This window comes from Muntiacus reevesi, chromosome X (assembly GCF_963930625.1).
Source record: "Muntiacus reevesi chromosome X, mMunRee1.1, whole genome shotgun sequence".
NCBI classification, from domain to species: domain Eukaryota; kingdom Metazoa; phylum Chordata; class Mammalia; order Artiodactyla; family Cervidae; genus Muntiacus; species Muntiacus reevesi.
The window spans coordinates 11810570-11837555 of record NC_089271.1 but is presented as its reverse complement, the minus strand read 5'-3'; the positions used below and the strand labels follow the sequence as shown (position 1 = coordinate 11837555).

Here is a 26986-nt window from a genome sequence, read left to right as displayed (position 1 = left end):
GTAGGATGTTAGCAGCCTCCCTGGCCTCCATCCACTAGATACCAGTAGCACTCCCTCCCCAGCTACGGCAAACTAAAACTGTCTGCACATGTTGCCAGATGTCTCGGGGGACAAAGTCATCCACAGCTGAGAACCACGGTGCTAGATCAACAGTAATTTATGCAACCATGCCCCTTTTATCAAACAGTTGTTGCTTCCTTTATTATTTTTATTGTTTGATGTGCTGTTACATCTTGCTCTGTGCTAACTATCTTTTTGCATTAATTTTGATTGAAACAGTCATGAGTTACTTAGGAGAGAGAGTCCCAGCAGCAGATTATTAGGCCAGAGGCTATGAATAGTTTTAACTCTCTTGATACATCCTGCCAAATATCTTTCCAGAAAGGATCTACCAGTTTACTCTTCCACTGGCAACACAGTCTTGCTTTATTTTTAAAGGTTTTGGTTATATGAGAAAAATGGTTTATTATTTTAAAAGAGCATTTCTTAGACTAATAGTCAAATGTGCATATTAGCTATCTTGTACACCCTGTCAGTAGCAGCCTTGCTAATTTCCCAGCTGCTGTTTTGTTTTTCTTAAGGGTTTTAGGGACAATTGCTTGTTGAAATCAGTCCATGACATTTCCAAAGTGAGTAAAAGTTTCTATTAAAATGTGGTTTTCCTTTGACATTGTGTACACAATGGCTATAACTTGGTTTTTAATCACAGCATCCCATTGTGACTGGCTCCAATATTTGGACAGCTGTTATTTCTTTTCTTTGGTTAAAATAAAAATCTAAGACTTCTAGGGAATGACAGAAAGTGAACCAAAGGGTTTACTTTCATCTCAGTGCACACAGCCTTAGAGTTCTTGCTTCCAGAGTGGCTGAATGAGGTCATATCTTGCCAAAATACTATTTCAGACTGTGTGCCCAAGTCCCGTTCTGTTGTGTTCCTTGTCTCCTAGGAGCCTCCCAAGATGTAGGAACCAACCAAGCCAAATGCTCTTCCCTAAATCAGGTCTTAAACCAACTGCTTGTTGCCCTTATCCCTTCGCAGGGGATCCCAGTTATTGTCAACTGCAGTTGGATTCCTACATGCATGAGCTTTCAGGACTGGTTGAAATGGATTACTTTCCTGTAACAGGACAAAAAGTTAAACCTATGAGCTCCCTGCCATTTTATTACTGCATGAAGATTGGTTAGGCATGACTGTTCCCATGGGACTGTGAAAATGAGCCAGTGATCTGCCTAGCACAAATCTCTGTCCTTTTGGGCAAAATATTATTAGGCTTTCTAGAGCTTTGCCCTGATAAAAATCTTTCCTAATCCAATAAATTCAATAGATGAAATGTTTGTTTCCTCCACTCTTTCTCAGTCCTAAAGCCTCTTTCTTCAGGCTTAAATGTCCCTTAAGTGGACTATCTACTGTTACTGTTTATGTAACCCTCTGTTCAAGTAACACGATGTATTTTCAAAACAATGAAAAAACACAACATAAACTATCAGGGGGGATGGTTAGGCTCAGAAATGTCTCACAAAGCATTAGCCAGGGGAAACCTGCGGGGATCTCAGAGCTTTGCTAATACCTTTGGAGACAGGAGAATTCTTCTGTAAGGAGACAGAAGGAATTTAAGATCTGGACACTGTTAAACCATTAATTCCCTTACAAGCTCAAGCAGGAGGCCTGAGCACCAGGAGAGGCCATGTCTGGGGAGGGTGGGCAAAGCCTTCTGGAGCTTTCCAGGGTGGGCTTCCAGGGATCGGGCGGTTTATGGACACCCCCAAATCGGTCACCACTCAGATGGGAGAGTGCCGTCTGTGCCCTTCTAGGTCATTTGTTATCCACAAGTCAGTGTGGCAACCTTGGCCGCACATTGGAACCAGCTGGGGAGATTTTGAGGCATGGAGGCCTCGGTCCCATCCGCTGAGGCCCAGAAGAAATCGAGTTTCAAAAGCTCGCCAGGTGATTCTACTGTGCAATCAGGGTGGAGACCCACGGGACGAACTAGCTCCCGCCGCCCCGACGTGAGCCAAAGGTTCCAGAACTCTGGGCTGGGGCGAGGCCGCCAAACACCGGGGCGCTCCTGAGCAGCCTCTCGGGCCTCAGTTTCTTTATCTGCACAATGGGTGACGGCTAGGACTGCCAAGGCCCCTCCGGCTGGAAGAGTTCTCTTCTGGGACGCGGATCTGCGCCTCCGAGATCCTCTAAGCCCGCTCCCCTCGGCCCCCATCCCCCGCCCCCGCTGGCTTTTCCGGTTTCCTCGCCCCTCGGAGCTCGCCCGGGGGGTCCCAGAGGACGCTGCGCGCTTCGCCGCCACCCCGGCGCGCGCGCTGCCCGGCTGGGGCCCCGGCTGCGGGCGTACAAAGCCCCCGGCGCTGACGTCAGGGCCCCCTCTCGGCGCGGCCGGCCCCCAGTGCAGGCGGAGCCGCGCCGCGCTCCCACCCCGGCCGGGAGTGATCACCAGCCGCCAGCCCCGCAGCCCAACGCCGCCCGCCCGCCCGCGCACGTGCCCGCCGGACCTGCAAACTTGTGCCGCCGGCTGTGTCCGTCCCCCGGGAGCCCGAGCGCCCGCAGCCCGCGCCTCCCGCCCGTCTCCAGCCATGGGTAAGCCGCCGCGCTGGCCCCTCGCCCCGGCCACAGCCTCGCGCCCCCGCCCCCGCTCAGGTGGGGCCTCCTGGGGGCACCTCCCCGACCCGAACCGGTTTGGGGGAGGCTGCAGGTGGGAGGGGCGCGGCGCAGGTGTCCCGAACGCCCAGGTGCGCGTCCCCGCCCCATCCCGGGGGCGTCCCCACTCCGCTGCGGCCCCCCCACTCCCGGCGTGCGACTCGCCGGAGGGGACGGGCGGGACCCCCCGGAGGGGAGCCGAGGGGGCGGACGGAGCGTCCCGGTCTGCGGGCTCCTGCTGTAATTTTCAGGGGGTGGGAGACAGTAGCTTCTGGTCCTTTCCCCGGGACGCTCTCCAGTCGCCTGAGCTCCTGGCTCCGAGTCTGATCCGGTCCCACCCTGCCGGGGTCTTGTTCGCCTTAAGGCCACCTGAAATCAACGCCCAGTTCCCCAAGCCTGGGGTCTCCGTGAGCTTTTTTGGGAACCGTGAGCCTTGAAACCAGGAAGGTGGAAGGGGAGAGGGACAGGACGGGACGGAGGGCGAGGCTCTTTGTCCCCCGTTGCCACTATCGGAAGGCGAACCTGGGGCGCAGGTGGAGCCGATGTGCCCCGCGGGGTCCGAGGCAGTTGGGGAATTGACTAGTCGGGGTGAAAAAAAGCCGAGCTCTGGAGATGACAAAATCTTCCACCTGGCCGGGGGCGGAGAGCAGGAAGCTGTAGGATTGTGTCTCTCACCTCCTGACATCTCCGAAATCCTGCAACATGTTTTACACGGGGACGCTGTATCTCTCGGAAAACTCGTTTAAGAGTGCGGTGGAAATCAACCTTGTTCCGCTGCACCCCCGAAAAATGTGCCTGGGAAAGGGTTTCCCCTGCCTGCTCTGTTATCCTTCTCTCGTGGCAGACAGGCTCCAGCCGCAAAAGCCACAAAGACTCACCGGAGCCCCTCGGAATCCGCATTCCAATGAGGGAGTCAGTGTGTTTAACCATTGCGGCCCCTGGGGAGAGCTTGGGCATTCCCTACCGGGCCCCAGCCCCGGCCCCCAACCCGGTCCTGCAGTCCCCGTGCTGTTGATGGTGTGGGTGGTAATTTTGTACCGAGCAAACGTTTGGCGAGGGTTTGTAAGGAGGGCACATGATTTTGCGTTTAAAAGGAAGCTCAAAGAATTTTAGAGTTAAATCCTTTTTTTTTTTCCTTTTTTTGGTTTGTTTTATAAATCTGAAAGGAAATAAGGTCCATGAATCCACCAGGACAATTTTTTGCCAAAAAGTTAGGGGTGAGCTAGGATAAGATCTTCTACAAAAGGGCAGAATTGCATGACCTGTATCTCACGTTCCTACTTGTTCAGTTGCTCAGTCGTGTACAACTCTTTGTGACCCCATGGACTGCAGCACGCCAGGCTTCCCTGTCCCAGTTCACCATCTGCCAGAGTTGGCTCAAACTCATGTTCACTGAGTCGGTGATGCCATCCACCCATCTCATCCTCTGTCGTTCCCTTCTCCTCCTGCCCTCAATGTTTCCCAACATCAAAAGTTCCTACTAGTCATGTCCTGTGACTATCAATATTTCAGCATTGCTTGGCTCAAAGACGTTGAAGTTGCACAAAAGTGTTGGCTTGAGGAAGGCATTAACTAATTTTCCTGAAATAAAGTTATTTCTGGTGTTTTTTTTTTTTTTTTTTTTTTTTTTTGACTCTAGGCATTCGGATTTGTTCCGGTTAGAAATTGAGCGTCGAATTACCACCTGGGGACCTTCTTGGGAATGGCTTTCACAATGCCCAGGGCCTAATTGGGGGCGGGCTTTACTTTTAGGTAGGTGTGGAAGTTCCCGGAGATTCTCATGAAGCAAATGCCCAAACCAGAGGCCTGTTCTCAAGGAAGTACTTTGTGTCTTGGACAATTGTTGCTTCTACACTTCAATTGCCAATTTATGTTAATTTGTGCATACCTCACTGGTTCTGGCAGTTTCCTTGGTTTTAGTTTTTAGTTTTTACATTAAAAAAGAAAAAAATAGTCCCCCTCAGGCCAGAAAGGAAACATACTGATTTCCTTTAGTAGATTCTTAGTAAATACACCACAAGGCCATGAACTGGTTTTATTTTTCCAGATGTATTTAATTACTGAACGTACCCCAATGAATGTTTTAATTGAAGTGATTTAATGCTGGGAAAACTCTGACCATTTGTCCATTGGCTGGAACTTTGATTCTTATATAAGTCACTTCCTTAATGTGGTATCAGTTCATTTACTGGTAAACTGGGTAAGGTTTGTGGAAATAAAAGTTCCTCTGCAAAAAAAAAAAAGTTCCTCTGAACTCAGATTTTAAGGTATTCAAAATTCTTTACGTTGACAAAGAAAATAATGAGCAATGTGCGTACAGCTTTATCTTTCAATGCATCTTAAAAAGAAAGCATGCTTTTCGAAAATTGTTGAGCCAATTGACTTTTTAATGGCTTTGTTGATAGAATTCACATACCATGTAATTCACACATTTAAGTGCACAAAATCAGTGAGTTTTAGTATATTCAAATTTGCACAACCACCACCACTAGCTAACATTGTCATCACCCCCAAAAGAAACCCTGTACCCATTAGAAGTACCTCCCCATGCTCCTAGCGAACAAGGATCTACTTTCTGTCTTTATAGATATGCCTTTTCTGGACATTTCATGTAAATGCATTGAACCAGTTGATGTTTGACGTGTGTTTGACTATTCAGTACCTTGGATTCTTTTGCACAATGGGAAGATGTCATGATATACTGTTTGTATGTAGTATACCACCTAAATGAGTCAGTTGAAATTATTTCACTGGCTGAAGAGTTCCACATTTGGCCATTGTGTAACTCTGATTTTCTCAGATAGGAACTCAGGTTGCCTAACAGAATTTTGAACCTGTTACTTTCTTTACAGACCCTAAGACATAGCAACTAAGTGGATTCCCCACAATAATCTCTTACGAGGCTTTTGTGGACTATCCACCCAAAGTGAATATGGATCTTGTATCCAGAGAGAGGGCCTCCCAGGTGGTGCTAGTGATAAAGAATCTGCCTGCGATGGAGGAGACGAGGGTTCGATCCCTGCATCGGGAAGATCCCTGGGAGGAGAAAATGGCAACTCACTCCAGTATTCTTGCCTGGAGAATCCCATGGACCGAGGAGACTGGTGGGTTGCAAAGAATCAGACACAACTGAAGTGACTTAGCATGCACACATCCGAGGAAAAGTGCCAATTTTGTTTCGTTCAGTTCAGTCGCTCAGTCGTGTCCGACTCTTTGCGACCTCATGAACCGCAGCATCCCAGGCCTCTCTGTCCATCACCAACTCCCGGCATCCACCCAAACCTATGTCCATTGAGTCGGTGATGCCAGTGATGCCATTGTTTCATTAGTTGCCTGTAATTTTAAATGAAAATTATATGTGAAATGATCAGATATAGCGAAACACTGAAGTAGTTGTTTGGATCTGTTTTTGTGATAAGGAAGTTTTTATGAGGATTATGAATTTAAACACAGTCATTTCACTAAACAGCATTAAAAACACAGGTTGAGAGCTGTTCTTTAATGTGGATGCAACTCATCTGGTGATCTTGTTCAAAATGTTGATTCTGATTCTCTGGGTCTGGGTGGGGTCTGAGTTTTTGTGTTTCTAGCAAGCTCTTGGTGGTACTGGAGCTGGTAGTCCCCAGGGCCAGCAAATAGAAAGCAGAGCAAGTCTGAGGCTGGGGTGCCTGCCTCAGGAATTCCACAAACTTGCCATGTGAGCTTGGGTAAATAATTTTCATTTCTTAAGTTCAGTTTACTATACAGTAAAAGGATTTGATAAAATCATTTCTTTGGGTCCTTACAGATCTAAAAGGATGTACTTTCTTATTTTCCTGTTTTTAAAACTTTTTGTTTTATGTTGGAGTATAGCCAATTAACAATATTGTTATAGTTTCAGGTGGGTAGCAAAGGGACTCAGGTATACATATACATGTATCCATTCTCCCCGAAACTGCCCTCTCAAAGGATGTAAGTTAGAAAAAAGAAATGAGGGTCACGTTAGGCTTAACAGACGTGACAGAATAGCTTCCTAATTGCTTAAGCACCATGTGTTTCCTTGAAGCCAGCAGCACAGGCATCATTGGTCACTGCATTGAATGCTGGGATCTTGACGTGCCTGCCAACAGGATGCCCAGCCATGTGCCAAGGACACTAGTGGAGGAAGCCATAGTGTTCACCCACTTGAGGGCCTCCAACTTAACTTCTCCTGCCTTCTTGTCTTTAGAGCTGGCCTCGCCAGAGAGTCTTTCTTGATTCTACATGCAGAGCTCAGGCCACCGTCAGAGGCCAGAGTCAGAAGGAAGCATGCATGCTGAGGACCCACACATATAACGTTTGCTTCTGGCAGCTTGCTCAGGAATTCAGATGCAGCTGGAGATGAAGAATGCTACCCTGCAGATCAGCTGGGCAGGAAATATTCCCAGGATGGTTCGCTTCCCCCTGTCTGAGTCTAAAGACCTAGGAACAGTCTACGCCCTGGTCTGGGAGAGAGTGTCCTTCAAGTCTTGGGAAAATTTTGCATAAAACTCTAGTCCAATAGCACAGAGTGCTGTTTGTGACAAACAGGAAGTAATTAATTATCGAGTATCTTTTTGCTCTAGCAAAACCTCTAGCCCAAACCACTTGACCCTTCTAAGGGGTTCTTAGAGGACATCCTTATTGGCTGCATCCGGGGTCAAGTAGTTGATGGTTTATTGAAAATGCCAAAGGGGTGAATCACTGTCAGTAACCATAGATGTATCTTACGCATTTTGTTTAAACATGAACTCACCAGTATTTTGTTGTAAAGTCTAGGTCTTTGAGTGTGAACCCTGATTGAAATTCCTTGAAGACTTTCTTGTATATAAAAACACAGACAGAATTCAATGGCTTTTGATTTCCAGTTTGATCCTTTTAAAGTAGAGTGAGAACCAATCTGTGTGCAGATTCCTTGTAGATCAACAATCCCACTCCTCTTAAACCTTAGAAATTTTCTAGCCTCTGCTTACTCTGGCAACTGTTTTTCCAAGTGACTCATCTCTTAAGACTTTTCAAAGCCAATCAACTTGGTTTTCAAAGAAATAAAAACTATTTTGGGGACTCATTTTATTAGCTTGTGTAACACCTAATTAAATGTCATAATTCTAGTAACAAGTGCAACTGGCATAAACAGACTTGAGAATATAGCAGACTCTTCTGAGGTACACAATTCAACTGGTGGGAGAAGCAGTGTATCCATAGATGTCTTGGAGAATAGTCAAGAAACCAAGTTCTGTGGGCAATGCCCAGTATTATTTACAAAAAGAATGAGAATATTGGGTAATTGGGTGGATCCACTAGGTGAACATTGGTAAGAGGGCTCCTGCTGTATGCTTAAGCCAATATTATCCATTTAACATTTTAACTTGATTTTTCTGGTTCCTATTAGCTGGCTTGTTAGTGTTTATGTCTTTTCTGTTCAAATGTCAAACTTTTCAAGAACAAAGATTGCTTTACTCATTGTTTTATCCCAATGTTCATTCAAATAATTGACATAGGTTACTCCACAAATATTTGTTAAAAGGATAAGGGTTTTATCATATAAAATCGATTTTATTAAGATCTGTCTGCATTATAAAAGTATAGATTTCAAGGCATATAAAATTGTATACGACAAACTGTGATAAACTAGAACAAATTAACTAGGGCAAATGACACTAATTATTATTCTTTAATAACATTAGTACATTGAGCACAGATTTGCCCAGAATAACAGAATTTCAGAGCTTGAAGTCACTTTAGAAGTAAATTGATTGCTGTAGGCATATACAGACACAAAAACAATTTAAAGAACAGTGTGAATTTTATTTCATTACTTTTGTTTTTGCCTTTAGCCTTTTCTTTTGATGTTATATTTTCCTCTCTGGTGAAAAGTACTTCCTTCTTGTCAGATTTTTGAAGTGCACAAAATTTTTGGAGTGAAACAGTTTGTTTCAGTGTAATTCATTATTGCCCTGAGCAGTAAAAGGTAACAATGGTCTTGAGCTTCCACTCTCCACTTGTGTAACTGGGTTAAACGAATACCTACTGCAGTGCCATGCAACAGGCACGTGCCCGTCTCTAAGTCTTTGAGTTCCGGTTACATGGCCATCACCGTGAAGGCTTTCAGGGAATGTAAGACAGCTGCTCACTCGACAAGCGTTCAGAGTTGTGTTCAGATGAGCCAGGTACTGTGCTAAATCTTGAAGCAAAAATAAATAAGACCCAGTGCTGTCCTCAGATCACCACAGTTACTTCAGAGATGCAGATAAATAGTTATAATAGAAGTGCAAGGTCCTGTCCAATAATTTCCTCGGTCTCAGGGAGAAAAAAGGGTGGAGTGATATTTCTTAGGGGGACTTCCTGGAGAGACGGTTTTCCTTGATCTGATTCTTGAAGGATGAGCAGGGTGACAGGAATCATTGGTGGCGGGGGGCGGGGACGTCTTGTACCTAAAGTGTATATGTAAAGTAACCTGCTTTAAGTGATTACACATGGACACACATAGCTGAATCTTGCAATAATATTTTTGATCTTGTCTATTGCCTTCTCCCTTTCAAAGATAAAGTGGAGAAGGAAGTAAGTGTGAGCCTTTTGGGGGAAGGAAAGGATCTCTTTGGTGTGACTCCACAGGGGTTAGGAATCCGAATGAAACCCAGTTCTTGTCTATTTATACATTTGATTATTTTGAAAGTGTCATTATTTCTTCCTTACATATTTGCAAGAATTCACCAGTGAAGCTATTTGGGTCTTGAGTTCTCTTTGTGGAAATATTTTAAATTATGAATTATATTTCTTTAACAGAGTACTATTCAGATTTCCTGTTTCTCTTTGTTTCAGGTTTGATAAGCTGTGTTTTTCAAGGACTTTTTCATCTTATCTAAGTTATTAACTTTATTGACATAAAGTTGTTCATAATGTTTTTGTATTATCTATGTAATCCTGTTGTCTATAAGATCTGTAGTGAAGTTCCCCCATTCATTCCTAGTAATGTAGGTGATTTAAGTATATCTGTTTATTTTTCTTGATCAATCTTGGGCATTTATTTTAAAATTTATTTTAGTAGGTTGATGCTTACATCTGATAACTACATCTGATAGATGAGCTGATCACTTAATTAAAAAGGAGTACATTTTCTAGTCATCAGAAAATAGAATTTTAATGTCTAGAGGTAGAAGTTGCTTCCCTGATGGCTCAGACAGTAAAGAATCTGCCTGCAAATGAGGAAGGATCAAACCTGGGTTGGAAAGATCCCTGAGAGAAGGGCATGGCAACCCACTTCAGTATTCTTGCCTGGAGAATCCCATGGACAGAGGAGCTGGTGGTCTACAGTCTGTTGGATCGAGAAGAGTCAGACACAGCTGAGCAGCTAAGCATAGCACAGAAGTTGCTTACTTGGTTAGAAAAAGAATCTGCCAAAGGAAAAAGTATTAAACCTGATCTTTTGAATTTTACTCTTAATGGCTCTATAACTCGGGTATTTGAACTTGGTTTGCCAAGATCTGTTGTAAATGATCTTGCATTAGAGTTATTGCTTAGTATCTGCTTGTGTATTCATTTTCTGTAGGACTGTTGAATTCTGCTTTCCTCTTCAGAGCAACTGGAGACAGACACTGAAACAAAAGAAGTCTTTCCTTCCCTTTCAAGTGTACTTTTAGATCAGGGTTTCTCAAGCTCAGCACTTTTTGGCATTTGGGGCTGGATGATTCTTGGTTGTGTGGAGACCGTTCTGTGCACTGTGGGTTGTTCAGCCACAACCCTGGCCTCTACATGCCAATAACACTACTCTACTTGTGACAACCACAAATTGCCAAGTAAGAACTATTGGGAGACAAAATAATCCCATAGTGAGAACCACTGCTTTTGAGTAAGAGGGATTGAGAGCCTTTTGTGTTTCCCAGTATTATAAAATCTGAATAATGGCACGATTGGAGACTTGGTTGAGCACACCTACAGGATTGTAAAATCTCTGGTTAAAACTGTTATCCTTCCAAAAGGGATCCTTGACTTTTCTAGCTAAAGAAAGTTTTAAACCTTTTTTCAGCATCATTGGAGAACCTGGAGATATAGTGGGGAGCCTTGCATACCACGTAATTCATTTTTCGTTTCGAGTAAAATGGTACCTAAACCATCTCAACAATGAGAGCAAACCCCGAGTGTCTGGCTTTCCTTGGTAAATTGTTCTGATGTTCAGGATGCTTTATCTCTGAAAGAACTGAATCTATATGAAGTTCATTCTGCTTACCAAAGTTGTTTTCATCGTCCTTTGTTCTCTTCATTAAGTAGAGAGACCTCAAGGATCTAGTCCCATTTCTTAACATCCTTAATTACCTTGATGGCCTTTCCAAATTTAGAATTCATCTCCTTAGCTGTAATCAAATATACCCAGATTAAGCCTTAAAGGCAACCTCCTGCATACTCTGTTTCATCCTTAGGGTCCATAGTAATGACTTCATTACATTTTCCCTGTGGGTTTGAGGAATGCAGAAGTTGTAAGAGAGGGGATTGATTCTCCCTTCCTGCTCACAGAGATCCTTTTTGAACAGCCATTGATCTCCCTGCTGATTCCCCATCCTTCACTTCTTTCCTCCAATAGAGAGCTTAAATTGGTGTTCTCCAAGAGATCTGAGCACACTTGCAAAATAGTTCTAATATAAAAAGAGCAGGAACCTTGGAAGCGAAAGTCAGAAGGAGTCTGTAAAATCTGTCATTTTGTGTGTGTATCAGGTCACCCTTTTAGGTTTAGGACTGCAGTGTTTCACAACTCATTGAAAAGATTGTTTAAATGGAGAATTTTCAAATGGCAGCTTCAATTCAGGCATCTGTTCCTTCACACAAGGAGCAAAGAATGGAGATGTAATTAACAGAGAAACTCACACCTTTAGGATGACCTTATTTGATGCAACCCTCTATTTTATACTCTCCTTTTAGTTTTCTCCTGTGGCATATTCTGACAATAACCATGATTAAGTAAAGCAGAATTCAAAACATTAAAGAGATGAATTTTTATTCCACGAATTACTGTCGTGTTGCAAAGCCACTGTCCTGGATTACCAAAAACTGTTTTGAACTCTATTATATAATGATACTTTGTCACAGATATTTTTAGATGTTTTGCGAGAGGCAAAAATATTATACAATCACTTTAAAATTTGATATTGAAGTATAACATACATGTAAAAAATGGGCAGATATTAAGCATACAGCTCGATAAATTTTTGCTAACTTAACCAGTATATAGATCAAGAAGCAGAATATTAACCAGCCGCTCAGAAATCCCCTGCAAGCTCCCTTTTAGGCAGCCCTGACCAAGGGTAATCATTCCTAATTTCTGCCAACATAGTTTGGCCAGTTTGTGCACTTTATATAAATGGAATCATAGAGGATGAACTCTTAGGTCTGGAAGCTTTTGATCAACATGAATAACATTATGTTAAAACTCAGTAATATTTTCTGTCTGGAAATAGGCCTGCTTCTAAATCATTATGGTTAAAAGCATTTATTAAATGCCTTCATGTGTAGAGCTATGCTAAGGATTGTATCAGCCACTGGTTCCTACCCTCTGTTTTAAGTAGAAAACATTGACATAGCAGGTGTGCGAAGGACTTTGAAAATCATTGGTGGGATATGAGATGGGTACATGAAAAACATGCATACAGTGGAAGGGATTATAAAGATAAGGTACCCTCACTATCCACCTTGGAAATGGAAAAATATGTCAGGAAGATTTGAGAATAAAGAGGAAGTTGTTGATATTGTGTATTCAGGATACAATCAGAATGTTTTCTGGCTTCAGGGTATAAGGATGTAACAGATGTTAAGACCTCCTCCCAATTAGTTGCCTGAAGAAGATAGAATTTTAGGAATTGTTTCAATTAACAGTAGTTAGTGAACTGATGGCCAAATGGGTGTTCCAAGTAATGTGCACGTTTAGAAAAAAGATTGAAGGCCTGGGATGATTTCCGGTTATCTTCCTGAAAATTCTTAGATGTAAAATGGTTTTTGCCAAATTAACTTTTCTTCTTGCGGTGTTGGGACTTAGACAGTAAGCTGCCTTCGTTCCTTCAATGAGGTATTTTACTGACTGAAGTGATGGTATAGTTGTTACCAAACCAAACTTGGATCCCTTTGCTTGCATGCAGTAAAGCCAATCTATTGATACCAAGTTGTGGTGAAGGAAAAGGCATTTATTGCTGGCGACAAGCAAGGAATCTGGGTCAACTGGTGCTCACAAGACCCAAAGTCCCCGATGGCTTTCAGCAAGGCATTTTTAGAGGCCGGGGCGGGGTGGGGGGGCATGCCACAGTGTATGATCAGCTTGTCCTCAGTTCTCAGATTAGTTGAGGTAACAGGGCGGTGTCACAGGAGTTAATATTATCAGTCCTTAGGCTCCAGGAGGAGCCTGTAAGACAGCTTAGGAAATGTGCATCAGATACAGTGATCTAAGTACTTCAGAGAGGAGCGAAAGCAGAGAATATGGGGAAGGGGTCTGTCCAGGTAATGCCCCACGGGGTCCTCCTGGGTTTCATAGTCTGCAGAATGAATGCTTTGTCATCACATGAAGCTGCCTTTCAATTGTATAATGTCACCACTGTCCCCCCAAGTCATGGTATCCATTTATACTGTCATCAGGAGTGTCAGAACATTCTCGTTTCTCCAAATCTTCTCCAGCATTTGGTGTTCTCACTGCTTTAAATTTTTTTCAAGAATCTCATAGGTATGAAGTATTTCGTTGTTTTTTTATATTGAATTTCCCTAGAGAGGTTGAAACTTTGGGGTAGGTTATTGGCCATCTGGGTTTTTTCTTTCATGTATATACTTATTTTGTTTTATTGATTTGTAGCAATTCTTTATACATTCTGGATACTAACCCTTAATTAAATGTATTGTCAATATCATTTTCCTTTTTGTGGCTTATCTTTTAACTTTGAGCACATCTTGTGTTATGCTGAACATTTTTTTATTTTAATAAAGCCCTAATTATCAGTCTTTTCTTTTATTCTTCTGTGATTTGTGCCTTTTATTTTAGCCTTGTTCTAAAATTGTTCCTATCTCCAAGGTCATGCAGATGTTCTTCAATATTCTCTTTTAAAATGTGCTTTTCAAAGACCTATTGAAAAGCACAGGGAACTATAATATACTCAGTATTTTATAATAACCTGTAAGGGAAGAGAATCTGAAAAAGAGTACATACACAAACACGTAACTGAATCACTGAAACTAACATAACTTTGTAAATCAACTACACTTTAATTTAAAAAACAATTGTGTTTCATAAAAAGAAAGTATGGTTTTCAGTTTTCAGTCTTTATTAGGATTTTAGTTTTTTGGGTATAACATGAGGTAGAAATCTATATTTTACATTTCCTATACAGAAACTACTACATTCTTAATATTCTTCCTTTCCCCACTGATTTTTATATACTCTCATGCATTACATTTCTCTGCTGTACCTGTGCATACATCTCTGGCCTCGGTTCGGTTCTCTTGGTCTATTTTGCCATCCGTCTGCTAAGACTGCACTGTCATAATTAGTATATATTTAAAGTAAGCCGGGATATCTCTTAGAAGTGTTCTCCTCTTATTGTTCTTTCAAAATGTCTAAGATGTACACTTCGCTTTTTTGCTGTTTTTGCAATCAGCTTTTGATGTTCCACCAATGTCCTTGTTAGGATTTTGAGTGGGATTACAGTGAATTTATAGAATAATTTCCACCACAGTCACTGTGTTCGCTGTATTGCACCTTCCATTTATATCCATGGTGTATGTTTTCACACAATCAGATCTTCTCTTTCATTCCCCAATACTGTTTTTGCACACCTTTAAAAAAATCTAGTGAAGGTCCCTCAATAGCGTGAGGAAGTAAATCCATCAGGGTCAAAACTAATTCCATGGATGTCATGGTTTCCTTCCACAGACCTGCGACGAATTGCAGCTGAATGTACAAAAAGTTCAGATTAATACACAGGCTGTAGGGAAAGCCGATTTTGAGTTACCACCTACCAGCTTGGTCATAAGAAGTGAAGTGAGGTATTCTTACTTCAACCGACCCTAGATATATTCTAATAAAATAAGAAAATGTAACCCTCAGTATGTTAAAAATGTGGATTTCTTTGAAAAGAAAAATATGGCCATATTTGCTCCATCACAGGGACCAAGTTTACATTCAGGATGCAAACTCTGTTGAAAGGGAAAGAAAGGAAGCCAGTCTTCCAGCCTGAGTGCACAGCCGTGCAACCAAGGTAAGTCTAGAGCAGTAGAAACCTGCCTCTTGGGTGGGAGTGTTACTTCCATGTTTGGCTGTGTCACTCATAAAAATGACCTTTGCTTGGTTGATTCAACATTACCTGGTTTCCCAAAGTGGTTTAATGGAAAACTTTACCTGGGATGTTTTTATATACTGCTCACCCTGCTGAGAGGAGGCCAGTGTCCGACTGGAGTGTCAGCTTGATTTATTCTGGAAAGCGGTTTATTCAGCTGTCAAATGAGATTACGTGTGTGGCTGTTACCCATCACTTCACAGAAATATTCTTAGTCCTCCACATGGCCTCGGACTTTATTTGATGGCAACAGAAATCACACATGTAACATCTCCTAGAACACATCTTTGGAAATGCAGTTTTTAATAGAGCACGATTATCCCTTTACTGCTGATGATGGTGATGCTGCTGCTGGCTAGGACGGAACTGGACTGCTGGACAATTTCCACACACGCCTGCTGTCCTGGGACACCATCCCCCACCCCCCAACATACGGACTTCCATATATTTAGATTTGAATAACCCGGAAAGGCCCGTCATCAGGATCCATTCTTAAAATTCACTTTTTTTTTTGTTATATGTCTTTGTCTTGGAGTGGTTGCTCATTGTAGAAACTCATTTAAAATGGAAGTCTAATAGAAAACATACTTGTGCTTATGAAAAGGGAAATGGGGTGAGGAAAGGATAAATTAGGAGTTTGGGATACTAATTACTACATATAAAGTAAATAAACAGCAAGTCCTACTGTATGGCATACAGAACTATATTTGGTATCCTGTAAGAAACCATAATGAAAAAGAATATTATAAAAAAGAATATGTATATATGTATATAATTGAATCACCTTGCTGTACAGAAGAAATTAGCACAACATTTTTCCCCCCACCCTCGCCTTCTCCCACAGAGTCCAAAAGTCCGTTCTGTACATCTGTGTCTCTTTTTCTGTTTTGCATATAGGGTTATCATAAGTCAACTATTCTTCAAACAATTATTTAAGAATTGAAGTCTTAAGTTTAGATATGAGAGTTAAGTTCCGTTTACATCTTATCATCTTATTTTTGCCCTTGAAGATTTGAGCAAAAATGGTGGTATTTCTGCTTTGTGATTCAATTTCTGTTTTTCCTCAGCCTAATACAACGATGAGTGAGATATCATTTAAAAGAAAACTGACCAAAATAGCTATGTCACAGCGTGGATTGTGGACTGGAAACTTCTGCTTGGTTGGAGGCTTAAGAGGTGGGACGAGCCTCCTGGGCAGGCTCTTGGCCCACGTGCTCATTGGTGATATTGGCAAAGTCAGGCGCTGCTTCTTTCCAGGACTCATGAGACACAGTGGCCTCACAATCCTATCAGAAGTGACCATGAGTTCTTTTTGTTTGAAAGAGAGTTTGTCGATCCACTGATTTTCCACTCGAATTGATTTGTACCCCCAGGGGACGGTTGGCAATGTCTGGAGACATTTTTGGTTGTTAGCTGGGGTGAGAGGGAAGGTGCTACTGGTATCCAGTGGCTAGAGGGCAGGGCTGCTGCTAAATGTCCTGTGAACCCAGAGCCCACCCTTCCCCAAACACAGTCTTATGGTTCTCACCTCGAGTGTGCCAAAGGTAGGAAACACTACTAAGACTAAACTTTGTGTGTGGGTGTTAATTTCTCCTGTGCAGCAGAGTGGTTCAGTTATGCAAAATATGTACGTTCTTGTTTTCATTTATGGTTTATCACCCGATATTGAATATAGTTCCCTGCGCTATACAGTAGAACTGCTGTTTAGCCATCCTATATATATGTAATAGTTTGCTTCTCATCCCAAACTCCCAGTCCTTTTCTCTCCCACCCGCCTCACCCTCTTGGCAACCACAGTCTGTTTTCTGTGTCTGTGATTCTGTCTTGTGGTTAAGTTCATTTGTGCCTGGTTTTCGATTCCACCTATCTTATGGTATTTGTCTTTCTCTTTCTGACTGACTTCAATCAGTATGATAACCTCTAGTTGCATCCATCTTAGTGTCAATGGCATTATTTCATTCTCTTTTCTGGCTGAGTAGTAGTCTAATGTGTATATGCACCACATCTTCTTTATCCCTTTATCTGTTGGACATTTAGGTTGTTTCCATGTCTTGACTATTGTGAATAGTGCTGTTGTGAACATAAGGGTGCACACACCTTTTTGAATTGCAATTTTGTCCAGATATATGCCCAAGAATGGGATTGCTGGATCATGTGGTAGTTCCTTTTTTTTTTTTTTTTTTTTTTGAGGAACCTCCATACTGTTCTCCATAGTGGCTGTATCAATTTATATTCCCACCAATAGTGCAGGAGGGTTCCCTTTTCTCCACATGCTCTCTGGCATTTATTATTTGTAGACTTTGTGATGATGGCCGTTCTGACTAGTGTGAGGTGATACCTCATTGTAGTTTTGATTTGCTTTTCTCTAGTAGCTAGTGATGTTGGGCATCTTTGCATGTGCCTTTTGGCCATCTGTATATCTTCTCTGGAGAAATGTCTTTAGGTCTTCTGCCCATTTTTCGATTGGGTTCTTTGTTTTGTTGTTGTTGTTACTGAGTTGTAGACTTAACTTTTGAACTCATGAAAGGCAGTTTTTGCCATTCTTTAAAACACAGAACCTGTGGTAAGGTTTAGAATTTGACCTGAAATAGAGCGAGGGATTCTAGACACCAGATAAAGGGATCCAGGCATAGAAGAAGCTGCTGAGTTAGGAAGGTGCCTTTCTGAAGGGGAGCCTTCAGGACAAGTCTCTCTCTGATGCTGGCAAACCTAGTACTGGTTGTCACTAGTTACTGGTGCTGATCTGAATCTACTTGTTGAATGCAGTTGCAATCCATTGAACTCTTACCTTGCACAAGACCTTCTTTATGATGAGAAAGAATAAAGCTATGATAGTGTGCATGATCAAAAACCGAATCATAATCAGCTTCAGAAAATTCTTCTTGCCTGAGAAGTTTCATTTATTATTTCAACCTCTATCTAGGAAAGTCGCCAATAGTGCTGTAACAAAAGAAGAGAGCACAGAATATTGTAGTGAAGCAATTATTTTTTCATTCACCATTTCATTTCAAGCAATAGGTTTAACCTTTTTATTTTCTCCTAAGAGCTGCTAATGAATAGTACAGTAGGTGGGTTAAGTACCTATTTTCTCCATTTTTTCCCCAACCTTGGTGAAGATACTAAGTTGAGGCACGTAAAGCAGACAGTATTTGGCCATTTGGGAGCATACAATATGGTATTTTCATATAGTTCAGTCTAATCCAGTATAGTTGCCCAGCCAGCTACAAAGAAGGTAGTGGCCTAAATATCCCTTCCCTAGGGCCTTTTCCAGCCTGAAATTGCCATGAGAAAAAAGAAATGCCCATTCATTTTTTCCTCTGAAGCTTTGCAGATGTAACTAAAACCTCATTCTGATGTGTCTTCAGTGGACTCTGACTTTTAAGTGTCTCATCCCTAAACCTGGGGTTTCCCTCATAGATATTTAAAAACCAAAGAATGCTGCCCTTCAGCAGCTTTTCTGGCAAAGCAAAGAATCGTCCCCCAGTTTATCTACTGTGTAAACGTGGATTTGGGTGTTGTATTCTCTTTAGGTATGTGATACACCTGTCTGGGTAATTGTTAAGCAGGATTTGTAGGAAGCTCTTAAGTTTGGTCTTTTTTTTTTTTCACTTGAATTTAGCAAATGCTTCTTGGTGGTTTAATTTTGGTGCAGAAAATTAATGATAGCTGATATTTGTAGGAATGTTTGTCCTCCATATTTTTAGTTGAAATTAATAAAAGTGTGGCCATTTCCAGGTAAGTGTCAAGGTCTTACGTCCATACGGCTGAGTTATTCCTAAACGTATTTATATCTCTATATTACTGTGAATTTGCAATCTGCACCTTTGACATCTTCGTGAGAAAAATCCAATATAATTTCACAGGTTGTTGGAAAGTCTTATTCTCTTGTAATTTTACCCTGCTTAGCATTCCTGAACATCGTTGTTGTTGTGCAGTCGCTCAGTCATGTCTGACTCTTTGTGACCCCATGGACTGTAGCACGCCAGGGTTCCCTGTCCTCCACCATCTCCCGGACCTTGCTCAAACTCATGTCCATTGAGTGATGCCATCCAACCATCTCATCCTCCGTCACCCCCTTATATGAAATAAATATAACATTGCTCTTTGAGGATGAAATGAAGACTGGGGAAATCCCTATCTTAGTTTCCTAGCATTAAGAACTTATCCTGATATGAAACAGCAAGTCATCAGAACCCTGTTTATTTTAGCACTTACCCTGATGCTTGGAAGCAGGTGTTTTATCTTGAAAATAATATCCAACAAAACCCCTAGAGCCACATGTTGGCCCAATCAAAAAACTCTGTCCTTCCAGTTGTTCTCCACTGGCAACCATGGATCCACCTCTGCCTTCAGCGCATTTGCCTGATCCCTCTTTGCACTGTCTACCATACTAGTGTACTGTTGTCATTTGAGATCTCTGTGATAAAAGGTCTGGCTTCTCTCAACCCTTCCCCAGTTGAGGAAAGTTTGGGGGGCTTCCCCAAAGAAGTAAATCAAAGGTGTTGAGAAGTTAAAGAAAGGACGTGACCATGAAGGCGAGATTTGCCCCACTGTAATTCATGTGCCCGGGTAACTGGGAGATGTCTGTGCTTCCATCCCCAGGAAGAAGTGTGTTGTAATATTACAGAGAAGGGCTACCGTTTGGTCATTGTCACAGTCGGCTGCCACCTGGCCTGGGAAGAAAGGACAGGCTCTGAACATCCATGGTAGTTCTTCGCTGTGATGTGGCTGTTTGTTGATCTCATCAGAGGCATCCTGGGAGACTTGGCTTCTTTGACCAGCCAGCTTCCCAGTTTTCACTGTGCTCTTTCATCGCCCAAATGTGACTGTAAATGCAAGAGCTATGGTGGTGAGTCAGAGAGCCCTTGACCTTGAGGAGGAGCCTGCATTCTGGTGGGAGAGATGTACCTGTGAGCAGAGAAATTATGACAAGATGAAAATAATGTGCTCAAAACAGCATTTTCTTCTGATGATGTGTGTGTGTGCTCTGCGTGCCTACCACATATAGTACCAGCTAGGGGACAAGTCTCTGTTCTTTCGCCAAGTAGCTGGCTATTGTAATGACAGTATGAACAAACGCTAGAGTTCATTATATTTGAATGCTGCGGCTTTTGCAGGTGGACGTCGGGCCGAAACACACTCAGTTGAGGAGACTCAGACCTTCGCCAAAGGGCATTTTGTGAATGTAGCAAATCCTCATCGATAGTTTAATGTAATTAGGAGTAAAATATAGATGGTTGGTCAGAAAACTGATCAAAACCACGGGTTGCATCACCAAATAAACCATCAGTGATGTCAGTAACTATAATGGCATAATGAGACATCATCATTACTTGATGTTTCTTTCTTTAGAAGCCCAGAGACACCATCACAGGAACTGAACGTTAATTAAGGTGCTGTTTGAATGCCTGACGAATTCTAATCTCTTATAGAGTTTAGTCTTGAATGCGTCATTTAATTATTTCTATAATTTTATTACCTATGAAAACTTATCTTGAGGTAAAGGAGACAGGGTCTGTGTTATCGTTGCCATGGTGACTGTACTTAAAATGGCAGGCTGTGCTTACTTGGTTTAAAAATATCTACTGTGTGATTGCTGTAAAAATCTCCGCAAGTAATTTGCTCATGTCCACACTCCCATTTCACTGGCATTTCAGCGAACGACTTGATCACAGAAGTTGCTGTGAGAAATGCCAGAGGTTATTACTCTCAAGCACTAAAAATATTTTCAATTTCCACCACTAAAAATTTTGAATACTGCAAAATAGCTTCTATGTGTCCTTTTCATGTTTCCCTGAGTGAAACAACCTTAACTGATCGTGTCAAGGGACCAGAGGGACTCAGGGGTGAATTGTACTTGGGTGAGAAACAGGGTGTCTACACTCAGCCACCATTGTTGAGGCCATGTGCCCACTTTCTGCTCATGGCTCTAAGACACTAGATTGGAATAATCCAGTTGATTGCTGTCTCCCCTCTGCTGTCATAGAGGTCCCATGAGAGCCAATTGACTGCCTGATTTTATTTGTTTTTTGAAAATGGAAACCCCTTAAAACACACACACACACAAATGAATAAACAAATACATGTTCTTTGTAAACTAGCTTAAACAGCACAGAAATCTGCATTGTATTGCAGGCGATAGCCTAGAGTGGGTGCCCAGGAACGTCATGGCTTCTTTGTGGAGTGGGCTTTGTGACAGCTGTTGACCACTCAGAGTCTTTGTACTAGACTGTTTTGCAAATGTTTTGCTTCCAGAACATTTCAAGTCCTGGATAAGTGGGGAGTAACAGTGGATATGGATGCATCCATGCCGAAGTTGCATTCTATATCCACATGGGGTATATAAACATGTCATTGTTCTTTGTATTGTTTTTTTCTTTTTGTAAATATCCACTCCCAAGCCTTGGATGCAGTGTGGGAAAGAGTACTGCTTCACTTGTGAGCATCTCTTTCGTCCATTCCTGCCTGTCCCAGAACTCTTTCTTTGGCAGAGTGCGTTTATCTTTCTATATTAGCATCTTTTTTTTCCCCTCTGATGGCAGCTCAGATCAGTGCCCTTGGTCACTGAGAAAATAAAATGATAGTTCAGAGCCCTGTGAGGCAAATCTAGAGATGGCTGCCTTGGATGCCTTGCCCCTCTGTATCCACAGCCTCCTGCCGCCCTGAGGTTGGGCCACAGCAGTTGAAAACCCCGCTGGGCCATTTCAAGCCCTTTAGAGGACGTGTAAGTGGCAGATGCACTTAATTATTAGGTATACTACAAATGCAGGAGTTTAAGCTCTGACAAGGTTTTGGACTCTGGACAGAAGGGCACTTCGTTTACAAAGTCTAGTTAGTTTACAAAGAAATCACAATATAGAAATCACAATATAGTCTATCAGTCAAGAAATGGAGATACGCAGATACACAATACATATAGACACTCCCTGGTGACTCAGATAGTAAAGAATCCATCTGCAGTGCGCGAGGCCTGGGTTCGATCCCTAGGTTGGGAAGATCCCCTGGAGGAGGGCATGGCAACCCACTCCAGTATTCTTGCCTGGAAAATCCCCATGGACAAAGGAACCTGGCGGGCTACAGTCCATGGGGTCACAAAAAGTCAGATATGACTGAGTGACTAAGCACACATGTATAATGATTATATATGTTAAATATAACATACATGTATGTGACACACGTGTATATATGTTGTGTATAACATACATATCTATTATATACATATATCGATGCATGTGTGGTACCTGCACATACACGTGTGCTGTGTGTGCTTAGTCGCTCGGTCGTGTCTAACTCTTTGTGACCCCGTGGACTGCAGCCCACCAGGCTCCTCTGTCCATGGGATTCTCCAGGCAAGAATACTGGAGTGGGTTGCCATGCCCTCCTCCAGGGGATCTTCCCAGCCCAGGGATCCAACCTGTGTGCATGCATATGTGATACATATACAAAACCTGTACTGACTGTGTGTGGGCAGTGCTCTAAGTGCTTTACGTGCATCAACCAGTGTAATTCTCTCCATTTCACAGATGTGACCATTGAGGTCACAGAGCCAGGAAGTGGCAAGGCCAGTTTTGAACCCACGCAGCTCTGGCTTCGTCTTTGTGTTCCTCACCTCCTCCTGATGGAGGTGGTACAGTCGGTATCGTTTAACGGTGTGGTTAACTTGGTTTGTCAGGTGTTGGTGCTTATAACCACAGGGAGCTTTGAACTGGTGGCGTAGGTGGAGGGATGTGGAGAATGCTCTTTCTCCTGCTTGTGTTCTTGTGCCAGCACAGGAAAGGGAGAGGGAAACCTGAGGCTCGGTTTGTTTTTTTTTTTTTTTCATTTATTTTTATTAGTTGGAGGCTAATTACTTCACAACATTGCAGTGGGTTTTGTCATACATTGACATGAATCAGCCATGGAGTTACATGTATTCCCCATCCCGATCCCCCCTCCCACCTCATTTGTTTTAACTGTCTCAGCGGTGGCACACTTCTGAAGGTGGATTAGATTTTGGGGAAGTGGTCACAGCTGACTGGGCCAGATCCAATGAATAAGGGGAGTGGTCAAGTTGATGACTGCCACTTAGGGACCCAGTAAAATGATGTAAATTATTTATCCCCTCTGGAGATCCTTCAGCACCATTAGGGGCCAGGTGACTTGGAAGAACCATTCTTTTTTTTTTTTTTTTTCAAATAAGAAAGGCTTTATTTGAAGATAAAACAAATAGCTCATACATACACACACACACATCCAAATGCAAGTAAGAGTTCACTGGGTTTTATAAAAGAGAAAGCTGCACTCAGGTGTCAATTAAAATTGGAACCATTGAAGAGATGCTTCCTGCTTGTGGTGACATGGGTACAACGTGTGCTTGACAAGAAGTTGTTTGGCGGTGGCATAAATGTGGGAATGCAGGACAAGAGTTAAGCGATACAAGGCAGAATGGCAGGTGGGCAAAAGCTCAAAGACCCTTTTCTCCATTCTAACAAGAACCATTCTTTTTATGTACACTTTTGTAGTTATTTTTTAATTGTAGTATAGATGATGTACAGTATCATATAAGTTACAGATGTATAATATACTGATTCACAATTTTTGGTTATACTCCATTTATAGTTACTATAAAACATTGGCTGTTGTATCCTTATAGCTTTTTGTACCTCTTAATCCCCCTCCACTATATTGCCCCTCCCTGCTTTCCTCTCCCAACTGGTAACCACTAGTTTGTTCTCTACATCTGTGAGCCTGTTTCCTTTTTGTTATAGTCACTAGTTTGTTCTGTTCTTTAGATTCTAAATATAAGTGATACACAGTATTTGTCCTTCTCTGACTTATTCAGCATAATACCCTCCAAGTCCATCCATGTTGTTGTAAATGGCAAAATTTGACCCTTTTTTTATGGCTGAGTAGTATTGCATTTTATATACGTATGTACATACACATACCACATCTTAATTCATTCATCTATTGATGGACACTTAGGTTGCTTTCATATCTTGGCAATTGTAAATGATGCTGTTTTTTTTTTTTATATATATATCAAAACAGTGGAATTGCTGGGTCATATGGTAGTTCTATTTTTATATTTTTGAGAAACTTTTCCCCACATACTCGCCAAATTTATTTGTGTTCTCTCTGACAGGTGCAGGGTGATAGCTCTCTGTGCTTTTGACTGTGATTTGCACTTCCCTGATACTTGGGGACGTTGAGCATCTTTGTCTTTTCATGTGCCTATTGGCCCTCTGCATGTCCTCTTTGGAGAAATGTCTATTCAGGTCTTCTGTCCATTTTTTAATCAGTCTTGTTTTCTTAATGTTAAGTTGTATGAGCTGTTTATATGTTTTGGAATATTAACCCTGTATTGGTCATATCAGTTGTAAATATTTTCTCCCATTCAGTAGGTTGCCCCTTTATTGGTCAATGATTTCCTTTGCTGTGCAAAAGCCTTTAAATTTCATTGGGTCCTATTTGTTTGTTTTTGCTTTTATTTCCTTTGTTTCAGGAGACAGAACCAAAAAAACATTGTTAAGATTTATGCCAAGGAGTACTCTGCCTATGTTTTCCTCTGGGAGTTTTATGGTTTCTAGTCTAACATTTAGGTCTTTAATCTATTTTGAGTTTATTTTTGTATATGCTGTTAGAGGATGTTCTCATTTCATTTTTACGTGTAGCTATTCACTTTTCCCAGCACCACTTACTGAAGAGATTGTCTTTGTTCCATTGTATATTCTTTCTTCCTCTGTCATAGATTAATTGACCATAAGTGCATGGGTTTATTTCTGGGCTCTCTAATAATTATTTCTTAAGAGAACAAAGCACAGATAATTTCATTACTTTGTCATCATACTAATTAGCTGGGATATATGTTTACAATAATAGACCCTCCCCAAAATGTTAATAATAACTTCGGTTTGCCAAAATTTTCCACCCTTCTGATGTAAAAATGCCAAATGTTATGGTAACTCTCCTCCAAAACAAAAGTCAGAGACCAGGACTCTGTCTTATTCTGTCCTACTCATGACCTGGCTTCCATTTCATGGTTCAAGACAGCTGCTGCAGTTCCTGCCATCACCTTCATATTCCTGCTAATAGGAAAAAGAAAAGTTTAGGCAAGCCCTTCTCTTAAAGGCCATTCTGTGAAAGTTGCACATGTCACTCCTCACATCCCAATGGCCAGAACCTTATGGCATAATCACACCTGACTGCAAGTGATTCTAGGAAATGTAATCTTTAGCTGGGCAGCTAGCTAAAAGTATTATTACTGTGGAAGAGGAGGGCAAAGATATTAGAAAAAAAGGAAGCAGTGTCATTTTAGAAAGAGAAATAAAATTGGTGAAAACATAAAAAGTAAACCTTCAGATTTAAAAAATCTCACATGTTAAATAATTTGATTTTTCTTTCAGAATAATGAAATGCTTGCAACCCATACTCTATATTAACATTACAAATGTAAAACTTTAAAGATCCGTGTAGCTTATGTGTTACTTTTACTAAATCTATGATGGAGAAAGGGAAGTTTTTGAAGTAGCTGATAGTGTTAACTCATTTTAAATATAAATTCCCTTGCTTTGCAAAATGTTCCCAAGTGAAGACTGTAAATAAGATGGAACAAGAAGATGGCTGAAGTGTTTATTAACATTTGAATAATAGGTTCACGGATTGGCTCATCTTTTCTTTCCAGTCACGTTTTGGCTGGTGTAAATTGAGGAATTTACCTACTTTTCACATTTTCAATCATGTACAATTTCAAATGTAATTGAAAGTTACATTCAATACTGAGACAGAACCCTACCTCTACATCAGGTGTAGTGGTCTGACAAAAAGGGAAACATCTGGGATGTGATGAGACTGTCTTTCAGCCCTGCAAGCTTTTTATTCTAAATATTTAGTACTTTTCACATGAATGAAAAGAAAGTAAGATATATACAGTTGTCCCTTATATCCATGGAACACTTTCAAGGACACCCCACGGATACAAAAAAATCTGTAGACTTTCAAGGCCCTTATATAAAAAGGCCAGTATTTGCATACAACCTAAGCATATCCTCCCATATACTTTCAAATCGTCTCCAGATTACTTATAATAACTAATACAGTGGAAATGCTGTGTAAATAATAGCTCATGGGCAGCTAATTCAAGTTTTGCTTTTTGAAACTTTCTAGAATCGTTTTTTTCTGAGTATTTTCAATATGAGTGTGGCTGAATCCTCACATGTGGAAGCGAAGGATATGGAGAGCCGACTGTACTGAATTTTCCTCACTCTAATATTATGAAATGGATGCAGTGATTTTTTTTTCCCCATCCCATATGGAGTTTTCTTCGGGCCAAGGTGTGGAAACAGATAGATTAAACTGGAAATTTAACGTTTTCCTCTTCAAGTAACCATATGTGGAGTCATTTTGAAATAGCCATAACTGGGTCAAGTATAGGAAGTATATGGGTCAAGTATATGATTATCTTAGTGGCATTTACAACCTGAAGTGACCATTTGTTAACAGTGACACATCTTTCCACCAGTAAAAGTGGGAATTCTGGCTAAGTTCCCTCAGCTAAATACCCCAACCATTTCTTTTACTGGGTTACTTCTGTGTTTTTTCTTTTGCCTTCAAACTGTGCCCCCCCCAAGTTTAGATGGTCATTCTCCTTTTTTACCAAATTTGAAATAATACTGACCTTCTTCCAAATGCGTCTGTCAAAAGATTGCAACAGAAACATCTTGGTCCCTAGTCTTTTACTTAATTGTTCTCTGCACAAACTTCATGTAAACATTCAAGTAGGTTTCTGCAATTGGATTTTAAGTGCTCATAAAGCATTCTGTGTACAAACTGCTTTCCACAGTGACAGCCGTTACATCTTTTATTGGTTCAGCACTACTTTGCTGTCTGAACTAGAGGGATTTTTCAGCAGAAGAGCATATAGCAATAGAGAAACTGCAGAAAAAATTGTCCTGGTTGCTCTAAAGGAAAGGAGTGCTTTCCAGAATTCAACTTCAGAAGTAAGAAGTCAGTGTTTTAGGTTTTTATTCTTGGATTTACTCTCAGTTAAGCCTGTGATTAT

The 26986-nt window shown here is 41.5% G+C and overlaps 1 protein-coding gene across 2 annotated transcripts in view; it reads left to right on the top strand.

The window, feature by feature from the left end:
* The first annotated feature begins 2359 nt into the window (after positions 1-2359).
* Positions 2360-26986, top strand: part of GPM6B (glycoprotein M6B) — a 155424-nt gene continuing 130797 nt past the window's right edge. Inside the window, exon 1 of one of the 2 annotated variants that reach the window (XM_065915870.1) lies at positions 2360-2587. In XM_065915870.1, coding sequence (XP_065771942.1) covers positions 2584-2587 — 4 coding nt within the window. In that variant the 5' untranslated portion in view covers positions 2360-2583. The remainder of the gene's footprint in view (positions 2588-26986) is intronic. The other variant, XM_065915869.1, reaches the window with a different exon arrangement.